A 14,072-nucleotide genomic window follows, 5' to 3' on the forward strand; every position below is an offset into this window, starting at 1 on the left:
TTATTACAGTCCATCCAATCATTGGTCTTCCCTTATCTGAAAAAGCAGCAGTTAATTACTGTTAATGGATGAGAAACGTCAATACATAGATTGTTTAACCCCATGTGTATGGCAGTAGTGCCTCTGGAGAGATCTGTAACCTAGAAAAAAAATGGTGTGGTGTCAGATGGCTGTGAATAAGAAACAAAAACATCTATAGTGTAGCCTATACAACAACTTTATTATTTTAGTTTAGTAAAATATTTAAGCTTTTTGTAAATCCTGTAGCATATTCCTACAGTAAAAACAACTTTTGAAGTGTGTAGAGTAGTAGTTAGGCCTATTAGGCTGCAACTCTTTATCATGACTAAGCAGATATCACTTCAGAAAATGAAGTGAAAAACTCAACCAAAGAGAGTGGTAAGTATGTAGTAAACCTCAAATAAACCGTTCTTAGACAGACAGATATTGCCTCTAAATATCCAGACTGGATGTATTAGCTTCCGCCCCAGTCGCATCATTACAGTACACCCACACTTCTGACGGAGCGACAGTGTAGACACATTCAACATGCCAATGTGGAGGGGGTTCTGTGCTGTCACACAAAGGTTCCGTTTGTCAAAATCTAATATTAACCGTGCTTTACAAGTGCCAAACATGTGCCACGTGGAGAAATATGTGACAATGATACAATGTTAACAATAATTTCCCTGCGTGACACAGGATATCATGAAGTTGAATTTGTCTGCTCCTCCCAAACTTTGCAAACGATTGCAGCTTTCCTCGTCACACAGATAGTTGTGATTGCTGCTGGGGGAAGAGAGCGGTTGTGTACTGTTACCTTCTCAGCACAATTATGCACGTTTAAGTCATGTAAGAAGCTCTGTAATGTCAAAAGAACAGGATAAAGATACCTTCTCGCTCAAAAGAAACCGAGGTAATGCGCGTTTTTTTATATTTTTCCCTTCCTGCGCGTGGTATGTTGCTGTCTGTGGGGGCACGATACGCTGCACACAAGTCTCGACCATAATTACGACGTTGAAGGAGCTTATCGGCCTACCTCAAGGCCTTTGAAGTATTGAATGAAACTCAAAATAAATAGACAGCGCTGGCATTTTCAATTGAAAAAAAATATCGTAAACTATTCAAATCTAATTGACCTTGCTGACGTGAAAAGTTCGTCAAAACTTTCACTGTCGGAATGTGTTCGCAAATTTGGAACTGCCACGAACTTTTAATTATTATTATTTTTTTTAATGTAGCCCGCTGACTTTCTCTTATTGCCGTGAACGATATAGGAAGTGCATTTAAGTGACATCTCAGTTGTCAAAATCTGACGAGTCTTTTAATTTAGTTAACCGACTGTCTGAGACTTGAGTTTTACCTCTGTGGGACAAATTATGTTGCATAGACTGTAGGCCCTATTTATTTATAACAAGATATAGGCTACAGAAATTGAAAACATTGATGATCATTAATCACATGCGCCAGTAGACGACTGTAGGCTATCATACAAGAGCTAGCCTACTGTTTTGCGAAAAACATTTTTTAAATAACAATTACACAAACTAGCCCACCAATGGATATGTGGGTGGTTTTAATAGCATTGAACAACTGTTACATGTTTGACATATTTACAGAGCTGTGAGTATAGGCTAATAGATACCAGGCCAGTATGACCCCCCAGACCCAGTAGATAATATATACCAGGCCAGTATGACCCCACTCCCCCAGACCCAGTAGATAATAAATACCGGGCCAGTATGACCCCACTCCGCCATACCCAGTAGATAATAGATACCGGGCCAGTATGACCCAGTAGATAATAGATACCAGGCCAGTATGACCCCACTCCCCCAGACCCAGTAGATAATAGATACCAGGCCAGTATGACCCCCCACCCCAGAAGATCATAGATACCAGGCCAGTATGACCTCCCACCCAGAGCCAGTAGATAATAGATACCAGGTGAGTATGACCCCCATTCATATTCAGTAGATAATAGATACCAGGCCAGTGTGACCCCCCCCATACCCAGTAGATAATAGATACCAGGCCAGTATGACCCCACTCCCCCAGACCCAGTAGATAATAGATACCAGGCCAGTATGACCCAGTAGATAATAGATACCAGGCCAGTATGACCCCACTCCCCCAGAAGATAATAGATACCAGGCCAGTATGACCTCACTCCCCCAAACCCAGTAGATAATAGATACCAGGCCAGTATGACCTCCCACCCAGAGCCAGTAGATAATAGATACCAGGCCTGTATGACCCCTCTCCCCCCCGTGTAGATACCAGGCCAGTGCGACCCCCCCATACTCAGTAGATAATAGATACCAGGCCAGTATGACCCCCCTGACCCAGTAGATAATAGATACCAGGTGAGTATGACCCCCATTCATATTCAGTAGATAATAGATACCAGGCCAGTGTGACCCCCCCCCCCCCCATACCAAGTAGATAATAGATACCAGGCCAGTATGACCCCACTCCCCCAGACCCAGTAGATAATAGATACCAGGCCAGTATGACCCAGTAGATAATAGATACCAGGGGCCAGTATGACCTCACTCCCCCAAACCCAGTAGATAATAGATACCAGGCCAGCATGACCCCCCACCCCAGAAGATCATAGATACCAGGCCAGTATGACCCCCCACCCCAGAAGATCATAGATACCAGGCCAGTATGACCCCCCTGACCCAGTAGATAATAGATACCAGGTGAGTATGACCCCCATTCATATTCAGTAGATAATAGATACCAGGCCAGTATGACCCAGTAGATAATAGATACCAAGCCAGTATGACCCCCCCAGATCCAGTAGATAATTGTAGTGGCATAACAATCCAACACGTCTTTGTGATTGAGCCTTTAATGTACCTTTGCATCCTTGAGGAGCCTTTAGGAGGATGTTGGTTATCGACCGTGTATGAAGACTGGGAGGCTGTCAGGAACTCCAGGCAGGTGTTGAGTCTATAGACTAGGGTTAGGCCCCAAATGGCATCCTATTGCCTATTTAGTGCACTACTTTAAAAGGGTTAGGTCCAGAGTTCCACTGTATTGATCTATTGTGGTAATAACCCTGGAGAGGAGAGGAGGGGAGGCTACAGCTGAGTACTGGTAATTTGATTCTGTTTACCAAGTATACTGACTATACCATACTTAGGTTACATGAATTTACAGCTGAGTACTGGCAATTTGATTCTGTTTACCAAGTATACTGACTATACCATACTTAGGTTACATGAATTTACAGCTTGCCACATATCATATGGGCAACTTGGATAACGTGATAGGGGCAGCAAGCTGCCAAACATTTTAGATTCTTCTCAATGGAGAAGATTGGACCATTGACATTGGGTTAAACTACAAGAAAACAGTGTGCAGACAGCCTTTCTTATAATTTAGTCCTGACACTGCTTGCACATGGACTTCACGAAGGTGTAGGCAATAAGCCATTCATGAGAAAATTAAATAAATTCTGTGTTGTTCAACATATTGGCATGCCACAAGTAAGTTTTCTATACAATGTCTGTCAGAGTGAAAAGTGTGCCTTGTAGTTTAAGGGTAAACCTGCATTTTATGTGGCTATATAACATTTTGTGTGGTTTTCTTTCTCAGGTAGAGATGGTGGGCTTGATGATCTAGGAGGGCCGGGTGTTCTGCTGGATAGCCCAGACAAGAAAAAGTGCAAGTCGAACGCACAGGTAAAATACCAACTCTGAGATTCCCTTTCTTTGTTATAGGTCGAAAATCTTGTGGTTTCCGATATTGACCAACCTCATTAAGTCAAACAATGCTATATCAAGACAAAACAAATATGCTGGTCACTTATTCATCAAACTTTTGAGAAGTTCTCTGAATGGCTGTTGATAGTCAAGTGTTTGACGCTGCTTGCATAGTTTTGTATCAACTACCTTTATCATTGCCTTTTCATGTGTGTCCCCAGGCTCATTTCTTCGCTCCCCTATCTGAGTATGCTCCACCACCAAACCGAAGTGCTGACCACCTAGTGGCTACCAATCCTTTTGATGACAACTACAACACACCATCTTTCAAGCCTCTGTCCTCTGGGAACCCATATTTTGGCCACCCGCACTACCCTGGCTGCAGTGGCTATGGCCTGCCCAGGATGGACCACCTCATGCCCAATAGGATGCCCTCTTCTTACAGGGGTCCCTACCAGATACGAAACCAGCTCCACCCTTTTGCCCAGACTCAAATGGGCATGGGGTTCAATCGACCCCCTGACTTTAACTATGGTTACCATGAAAATCCCAATTATTGTAACCATCCACCATTAAGCAACAACAGTAACATGCCACTTCCACCCAATCAGCCTTTAAGACCAGGTCCCCATGACAACTTGAATCAGGTGCATCTGCATAATGTGACCCAAAGCACTTCTCCTGACATGGGCCTGAGCTTTAGATCAGCAGTCAATCCAATTGGGAATCCACCTCCCCAACCCGGCATGGACCCTAGTCCTGGTTTTACTCGGCAACAGCAAAACAACAGCTTTACCCAGTCCAATACACCGACACCTAAACAGGACATGAGTGAGGTGGTGTCAAGCAAAAGTACATCCCAGAACACATCTCCACGGAAACGAAGCCATGGCTCAGAGGAGATCATGGGTCAGAAAAACTCTGTCGACCTGAAATCAAAGAATAGAGGCACCCTGGTCTGTCAGGGTGCAGGTCAGCCTAACACCACAGAGAAAATCAACGGCATCATCCACCCCAATAATGATTCCCTGAAGAAGTCCCCACAGTCAGGCAGGCACATGGAGGCAGCCCCCCTGGAGCGGAGTAGAAGCAATGGAGGTGGTGGTGTGGCCATCAATAATACATTGATGCATCCCAACAGGCCTAGCCACTCCTCCACGGAGCCTGTGTTTCCATGTGGAGTATGCCTGAATGAAGTAAATGATGACCAGGAAGCTATCCTGTGTGAGGCCTCATGTCAAAAATGGTTCCACAGGGTTTGTACTGGAATGACTGAGACAGCTTATAACCTGTTGACAGCAGAGGTGTCGGCAGTGTGGGGCTGTGACATCTGCATGGAGGAGAAAGGGGCACAGCTCCATAGAACAAAGGAGGTAACAGGGCAGCCAGCAGGGCAGCAGCCAACAGTTAACAGCGAGTGAGTGATATGGTCATGAATATGGGCCGTCAGTAACATTATGCTATCTTACACTGGTAATTTTCTTTGGTATGCTTCCTTTGTAGGTGATTTTTCCTTACGTTTTTACAAAGGGTTACATTTTTACCATTTTGTTGTTTTATTTGACATTTGGTATAATTTGGATAGCAGTTTCTGTCCTGTGCTTAGACCGATGCAAAAGCTAGACTGAAGTTCTGTTTAATGTCATTAGTATTCCTATTATTGGGCAGGTACCATTGGCCATGTTGACCACAATAATGCCATTCTCTTAACGAGGTCCTTACTGTTCCTCTCAACTTTCCTGGCCTATAGTTTATTTAAGCTATTACAACATCAGTATGAGTAAGCTATCCGGAAAGGTTAACTGATTGACGGATGCAAACGTATTCAACGTTTTAATCTGATATGTTTTGCAACTGCTGTTATAGTTTGACAGATTTTGAGCAGTATGATTGTTTCCCAAAAACTTGATAGTCACAGCTGGAGTGGTGTTCCAAAGCCATACACCTGTACTGTATGCTATACAACCAGATTTGGATCTGATACATTTTTTAGAAATTATTCGATACATGTGGGTCGTTCCACAAATTGGATGCCTTTTGAGATGTATAAAAAAAATGTTTGACAGTAACAGGGTTGAAGATATCATCTTAAAATCAGCCATAAATTCCCTCGTGACAGGGGAAATGGATGTTGTGTGTGCAACAGTGAGGGGCAATTGAATGCAAGCTTTAAAAAAACGTATAAATGTTCAAACATTTTTAGCCTATCTAATCTATCTATGGGTAAACAGGGTTGACGTGTTATGCTCGACCCACTGGGTTTCCCAACACAAAACACCAGACAATGGCCAAAAAGAGTAGAACCAGCTCACCCGCTTTTACACTAGGATGTGGCTATTAGATGTTCAACATTTATTTTGTAAAACATTTTTTTTTTAAAGGAATCATTTCACAATATTAAAACAAAAGTTCAGTTCAAGTAACAGGGTTGACCTTTAAATGAAGGCCAGGGTTTTTTTTACCTTAAAAATAATCACCAATCAAATTAAATAAATAATCTTCAGAAATTACTTCGTCAAAGCAACAAAATAACTAGGGGTTTACAACTTGGATAAATCTTAAGATTTAGTGGGTTAATATCTCCCTGGAAGTCAGAGAGTGCACGGAGGAACATGACAAAATTGTGGCACTTTAGCAAGTCTTTATTCATATTAAAATCAGATTTGTTGAATTCTCCATGTGGTTTATATTAAAGGGCACTTTGAATATAACAGGCTTTTAAAATTCAATATTGGTGCACAATTTCTAATTAAAATATCAAAGGGATGCAAAAGGCACTAATTTCGTGGAACAATCCATGTGTGTTTTTCAAACTGTTGATATTGAATGTATTTAGAGCCTTAATGAATTTAGTTTGTAAAACATTATGCAGAATCAAATCAAATGTATTTATATAGCCCTTTGTACATCAGCTGATATATCAAAGTGCTGTACAGAAACCCAGCCTAAAACCCCAAACAGCAAGCAATGCAGGTGTAGAAGCATGGTGGCTAGGAAAAACTCCCTAGAAAGGCCAAAACTTAGGAAGAAACCTAGAGAGAAACCAGGCTATGAGGGGTGGCCAGTCCTCTTCTGGCTATGCCAGGTGGAGATTATAACAGAACATGGCCAAGATGTTCAAATGTTCATAAATGACCAGCATGGTCAAATAATAATAATCACAGTAGTTGTCGAGGGTGCAGCAAGTCAGCACCTCAGGTGCTGAACAGTTGAAACTGGAGCAGCAGCACGGATTAAGCTCATTTAAATTAACCTATTATATAAAAGACATGTTATACTCTAAAAATATGTTTTTAGCATGTGTGCACTTTGCTTTGCTCTAGTTGTATTATTTTTGCGCCAACATGATGCATTTAAATCAACATTTCTTTATATTTTGTTTTCATTTTAGGAAAGATAAAATAATATGATAATTAGTAATAAGAGACATGCTTACTGCATAAAGGGAAAATAACCTTGGTTCAAAATAAAACTTCTGTCAAATTATAGTTTCAAGCATGGCTTACATTTTTGCTACTAGGGAAGGCAGTTTTAGAAGTAAAGTAAACTAAATATATTTTAAAATGGTTTGCTTTTCTCATGTAGATTTGTCTTACTGTTTGGAGAACTTTTCATTAAGTTCGAGATTGCAATATTTTGGTGATTCAACTATTTTCTAAATTTCCCGCCTACTTTCTATGGGAGGACATTGCTCAAGTTAGGCTTCGGCCCATCAGACATAAATATTGGTAGTTGATATTGATCAGAAATTTGTTTTCATATTGTCAGTCATTAAAAAATATAAAAAATCTTCTATAAAACAAATCAAAACTACTGATCAAAACTACTCAACAACTTTTTTAACTACTCAATGTGGCATTGTGAATGTATACAGTACTGTGCTCAATTTTGTATAATGTAATTGTATCAATGTTTGCTTCCTTTTTGAACTGGTATGAATGAGCAGTTAATATTTACTGTTGATTCAGTTCTAACATCAGGATCAACAGCCGTACAAGTGTTTTGATACATCATCACTTCCAGATATTTTGCTTAATATATCAAGTGAAAAAACTGCATTTGTATGTTGTTGACTGTTAATTTTTCTGCCATTTGTGATGTAGCTGAATATTGTGTGATCAAAATATTGATAATGTTTATAGGAATAATATATTATTTTTCCATTCCTAATGAATTGATAATGGTTTTGAATCCAGTTTTATTCGATTTAACACAAAAATGGTCATATACCAACATTTTATTTCATTTCAGAAGTACATTCCTTACAGAATAACAACTCCACTTACATATCTCGTTGTTTGCAAAGTGCAGTTAGCTTGATTTTCAAGTTCATTTTTAAATACTAGATGATTGACAGCAGATGCCTTATTTTCTTGACAGTTTAAAATGTTGTTTATTAGTCAATGTAATGTATGAATAACCTGTATGCTCACTGTACATGCACATGAACTGTTTGTACTTTTCCTACATCGATTGGCCACCAAAAAGGATATAATTTTCAGATGAGCACCTTATTATATTACCTTTAGAATATTCAATGTACCGGTACATGATATCAAATGTTAATTTCACTCATAATTACAACAATGTTATTGTGGTTTTATGAAAATTATGCAGAGGTATATATATATATATTAAAAAAAGGCAAACGACTCAATTGTGAGGTCTGGTAGTAGATTAGATATGAGCCTCTGTAGCATGAACAATATGGTTTAATTTCTTCAATGACCAAAAGCTTAATTTGTTTTGTATTCTGTTCCTTATAATGAATGCAGTAATAGTACAGATTCCAAACCTTTTTTCTAAATTGACAAACATTTTATTGTAAAACTTATTTTAATAAAAACAACTTTGAAATCGTGTCTTTGCTTTTGTGTTGAAAATGTTGGGCTATCAGATTTACACCTTCAAAACAGACCTTAAAAAATAGCCCCTTAGAGCACTAGGAACACGACATTAGAACATTTAGAACTATCAGATATTCTTTGCTTCAAACCTTCAAGTCCAGCTGGGCTCTAGGATCTGAATGTAGGCTGGCCTGGCAGTGGCCCTTTAACTGGCGCTAAACTTTGAGACAGGAAGTACACCAATCGTTCGTGGAAACAACTTTATTTCTTCCTTGGCAACCACCAATAATGTTGTAGCTACTACCACCACACAACAATTTAGCAAATCAAAGTTAACTATACAATTGGTTTGAAATGCCTTTGACTGTCAAAGATTACACATGGACACAGAAATAAACGATTGGTAACATAAATGTACCATTAAAAGGAGTAAGTTAAAGGTTGGAAAAGTATACATATTTTCCACAGACGAATATCTGAAGGGAAACGTTTTGGGGAAACACCCTAAAGCTAGCTAGCTAACTTTAGCTAGCTACCTACCTAAATGTTGTCAACAGTAGTAAATGGGAAATTGCGTTGGTTTGTCTCCTTAATTTTTGGTACATTTCCCCCCATTTTTATTTGGTTTGCCTCCTTGATTTAGGTACATTTCCCCCGTTTTTATTTGAAGCCTTCCTGTTTGAGCCGATAGATGATGACAAAAATTGGAAATGGAGTTGCAGTTTTCACATTGCAGAAAAAAGGAGACTGTGGGAGCACCTTGTGATTACTAACAGTAAGTCATTAGCTAACAGAAATATAGATATTAGTCTAATTAGTTATGTAAGCGATAATCGACGAGGGGCTATGTATTTGAAAATAATAAATGACGTGGAAGACGCTTTAGCGGAGTGGAATAAACCTTCCATGGAGTTGCAATATTTTCCAGAGAACGCATTGAGAGCCCCGAGTTGATATCCCTTTTATACCATGGCTATAATTTTGCTGGAAATGTGTTCAACATCCACTGAAGTAGCTAGCAAGTTTACTAGATAGGCTAGCTACAGTAGTTGCCTTGGTAATGTGAGGATTCTGTGTTATGCACTATAGCCCGTTACCATATATGTGATTGAATATTATCTGCTGTTGGCTTGTGTGGATGTATGTGTTATGCAACATAGCTGACTTGGGACATTGTTAACAGTTTCAGGGTCATAGGCCTTTCTCATTATGGAAAAATACAGAATAACATGAAGACAGGAACTGTGCATGAGTTGTGGGGGCACATTCAGAACGTAGTGTTGCGAGAACAAACGGTATTTTGTTAGATAACAGGAGCCAGGTGCCTGATAACTGTATATTCTACACAACTACAACGACTGACCGCTGAAGCGCAAAGGGGGCTGGGACCAGCTCGGGCGCCAACAATCAACGATAGGCTGGGTGAGTTTAAACCACGCCCAGTCTCTACTCTGACAGGCCGGCTCCGAAGCAGGAACTACCTCTGTCAGAGTATATTATAATAATTTTGTCAGGAACAAGTCAGTTCTCTGCTTGCCCTGTGTGGTGATACAGTGAACCTGTATATACGAAAATTGCATTTGCCATTTATTTATTGAATTTAATTAAAGATAATTAAAGACAGATTGACTTTTATTCTTCCTGATACCGGATTCGAAAGATGCAACCGCTTACAGTAACCAAACAAACAGACTTACTAGTTTAGCTAACCAAACCATCAGTCCTAGCATGCTATTATTGAAATCAAATTCAGCAATGCCAATGATATTTTCAATTCGACTTTTACTTTCAAAAGCAGCTCCGACATAGAACATGTAAGAATGAACTAATTCTACCCTGCTGATATACCGTGCCTTATAGGGAAATAATGCACGCTCTAGAATGCCCTTAAAGCCAAACAGAAACAACTATTCAACAACGACATGGGTATAAAGTAGCTGCAATACATTATGCAAAGTATTCACACAGTATTTTACAACTTAAGTGTATGTATTAGATTACATGTACCCAGAACATCAAACCGATGCAATGTCAAGCATGGTAAATAAAACTCTGGTACAATCAAATTGTACATTTTGCAATCATAAGTTTGTTGATTGGTTGAGTATTCAATGAATATCATCTGCTTGTTTCTTACATAGATCAGAAAAACAGTGTTCAATCAATCAGCAATAAAAAAAACGGGTGGATTTGCCAGCTCCAAGATCCACAGGCAACATTCAAATCAAGTTCACACCACTAGTGTTTCCCACGGCCCTACGAGAATCAAGAGTACCAGAGGAGGAAGAGGTGTAAAACTCATATTTTCCCTTTCCACTTTCAAGTATTAACCAGGTTTTCTCATCAGTGAATCTTTGGAACTGTGGTTTATTAAAGGGCAATCTGCCACTTTTCAACCTCATATCCATTATCAACACCATACCAGTGTCTACATACTGTAACGATCCTGGGTTTATACGCGCGGAAATCAACCCTGCCGCACGAGCATGCTTTTGCGGCACAGTTGATAGCGCGCCGGACCTCGGGCTAGAAGGTCGAGGGTTCAAGACCTGCTCCCTGCCTGTTTCATTGCAATACTATATGTTAAAACAGCACGTTTCTATGATCTGTGGTTAAAAAGATAATAAGAACGGTCCTAAAAAAAATGCTTCTTTGTGACATCACAGGGTAGGATTAAAAGTCAAAACCTGCAACGAGTTTCTCGCCAGAGGGAATGTATGTTCTTGCTGAATATGTTCTTAACTGACTTGCCTGGTTAAACATAATTTATTTTTAGATTATATTTCGTTTCTTCTGCCCAGAATGAAAAGCCTACTGTCGCCTTGTGACTGAAATAATGCAGCTGTGGATATCCTAGGCTAGGAAGTAGGGACAGCTGGTTTAGCAGACTATCCCTACCATGGCCTGTGCAGTCAGCTAAACTTTTTTTATTCCTTGGAAATATTGTCATAGGTCTTCAAGATTACCAGGCTGCTTTGAAGATTGATCCTCAAAATGAAACTCTACAAGCTGACACAAAATCAGACAAATCATCCAAGGGAGTGCACCCTGTCCTGAATGAATAAATAAATATATGTTAAATACATTTGGAAAACCCTGTTTTACAAAACACTACAAGGTTCAGACAAACTTTGTAAACTCCTAAAGTAAGACTTACCTTGATAGTTGGTTGGTGAGGACATACCTGTCATGGATTCAGGATGTTGGTTACCGTAGCTACCCTCCTTTGCAACGGTTTTGACGCGACAGTTGAAGTAGATGTACTAGATCGGAAGGATCAACCTCCTTGGTTAATTTCTCTTCATTCTAAGGCTTATGTGTATTATTATACAAACCTTACATAAAGTTGGGCGTATTGAATAAAGCCAACCCATTGACATATATTCATTGCAGTAGACTAAAATCATGAGTTTAGTATGTTTGTTTAAATCTTCGCATATATTTCTCAGCTGGTCAATCACGTGATCCAGAAACCATTTAATATTGGGAGCTGTAGTTTCCAACTTTGGCAAACGACATGTGCTCACTTCATGCAAGCTCAAAATTAAATCTACAATTTCCCCTCGTCATGTTACACGTTGTTCAGCCTCGCAAAGATATGTGTTGTTATTAGCGTCATGACAGCAGCATTAGCGTCTCGGCGGCAACATTAAGACTTCCGGTTCGACATTTTTTCTCCAAAACAAAAGTCTGGAGTAAAACACTATCTGTATGATTTTTTTGCAGATTTGCATAGCCATAGTGCATAATGTAAATTGTTGTATTATAACTACATCAGAAAATCTGAACTAAAGATAATTACTACTCTATATAAGATAAAGAATGTTATGTTTTTAATATAATAAAAATATCCCTGCATATTATGTATAGGACTGGTGCTATGCTTACAAGTTTTTCTTACTTCTTACAGATCCTATCACGGTTTCAATTTATTTCCAGTTTGTTTGAGTTGTATTTCTGGATGATTATATGGCCTTGTGGCTTATAGCTTCATGCGTCTTGTCCTAGTAGCACCCTCTAGTGGCGTAAAGCCTCGTCTTATCCTAGTTCTGTGAAACCATAACGCTATGTGATGTACCCAGCAGTTGTCTTATTATCGTTTGCTAATAAATACGAATTATTAGGTAATTAAGAGTTTGTGACTATTTACCAATGCAACAGAACATAGCCAGCAATGCAGTTCACTGTATATGGAATACATATTGAACTGTATCACTGTAGAGGAAAACGTTTACTGTCTCAGCTAAAATGAGGTGCAAAAGACTCAGTAGGTTCTTTACTAACCAAATACTGTACCTACCATTTATCTCCAAATGGACCCTCTTCCACTCTTCACGAGTCAATGTAAACACACCATTATTTGGAGTGGTATGCCTGAACCATCCAAAGTTGGGCTAATTTGACAAAACACATTTCAGTGTATCCCTGCGTATTTAGACATCAACCTACCTCTCCAGGTACATGCTGCTCATCTGTATCAGTTGTCATAGAGCTTATGATTTCCTCATCTGTATGACCATTTGTACCACAACGTTCTATCTTTAAGTGGTAGTATTAATTCCCAATATCTTGTGTGTTTGAGATTTGATTGAGCAGCACCACTAACCCTTCATCATATGAATTATTTGCTACATCAGGATGAAACTCAGAAGCAGATCCTTTATCCTCAAAAATGTGTACATTTTGCATATTAAGTTGGCAGTCTGAGGGTCTTCTCTGAGCAGTTGACATTATATAATTTAAACTCTCCACAGGCAATAGATTTTGAACCTGAGCCTAATTTTACATTCTCTGTTAGTACCATTTAGTTTAATTTCACCTTGTTGTCACTAGCAATAGAATGTATAAATGTGTCACAGTCCGCTTTAAGACTAAATCCATTTTGCAATGGCTGTACATAAACTCGACATGATTCTGAGTTGCATAGAAAAGTAGCAAATTCTACATCCTTTTGACTATCTGGAGATAGGCCAACACAATCAAATTGATACCAATTTGCACATATATCACATGCTAGCATTGCTCATTTACTGTTATTTGGTAATTTACAGAAACAAAATAGTGTTTTGGGTTTCTTTTAATGTGTGACACATTCCTCACCATGTTTACGTTTCACTGCATTTCTCCTTCTCATTCTTGTGTTTGATTGCTGTTTTTTTTAATCAATTAGTGTAATGTCTTTGACTGTTGCACTGACTTAAGTTTGTGCTGTCACGCTTATCTCTTATGTCATTACATATGTGTCACAGCCTCAAAGGGTTTGTCAACTCAACCTCTTACTCAATCTCATTAACAAGACTTTGAATTTTACTTCTATTCTTGTTCCACATATTCCTAAGAATTTTGATACTACGATTAATGACAATGGTTGTTCCAGATGGCCATTGCAAAGTTTTGGCAACTTCCTCCCAAAATTGGAACTCAAATGTGTCATTATGCTGCATGATGGCATGTACTGCCATTGAACTAGCATAATAATCTAAACACGTATTGTATTTTTCCCCCTTTC

General features: G+C 39.1%; 1 protein-coding gene across 2 annotated transcripts; it reads left to right on the top strand.

Moving 5' to 3' along the window:
- Window positions 1-748: 748 nt before the first annotated feature.
- LOC139411486 (pygopus family PHD finger 1) lies at window positions 749-8,576 on the top strand. Of its 2 annotated transcripts, XM_071157924.1 has the most exons (4): window positions 749-916; window positions 2,884-2,952; window positions 3,614-3,695; window positions 3,938-8,576. In XM_071157924.1, the coding sequence occupies exons 2-4, from the start codon at window positions 2,918-2,920 to the stop codon at window positions 5,135-5,137; spliced, it is 1,317 nt and encodes a 438-aa protein (XP_071014025.1). In that variant the 5' UTR covers window positions 749-916; window positions 2,884-2,917; the 3' UTR covers window positions 5,138-8,576. The 2 variants fall into 2 exon arrangements, with proteins under 2 accessions (XP_071014025.1, XP_071014023.1); XM_071157922.1 differs by lacking the exon at window positions 2,884-2,952 and having other exon boundaries at window positions 755-916; window positions 3,610-3,695.
- Window positions 8,577-14,072: the final 5,496 nt, after the last annotated feature.

The sequence above is a fragment of the Oncorhynchus clarkii genome, chromosome 6, assembly GCF_045791955.1.
Source record: "Oncorhynchus clarkii lewisi isolate Uvic-CL-2024 chromosome 6, UVic_Ocla_1.0, whole genome shotgun sequence".
NCBI lineage: Eukaryota > Metazoa > Chordata > Actinopteri > Salmoniformes > Salmonidae > Oncorhynchus > Oncorhynchus clarkii.

Bases quoted from the DNA above. Each gene is read 5' to 3' on its own strand.
- LOC139411486 (XM_071157922.1), top strand. From the start codon at position 868: ATGTCAAAAGAACAGGATAAAGATACCTTCTCGCTCAAAAGAAACCGA. The intron at 917-3,609 runs GTAATGCGCGTT...TTTCTTTCTCAG, and splicing joins CTCGCTCAAAAGAAACCGAG to GTAGAGATGGTGGGCTTGAT. The intron at 3,696-3,937 runs GTAAAATACCAA...GTGTGTCCCCAG, and splicing joins AGTGCAAGTCGAACGCACAG to GCTCATTTCTTCGCTCCCCT.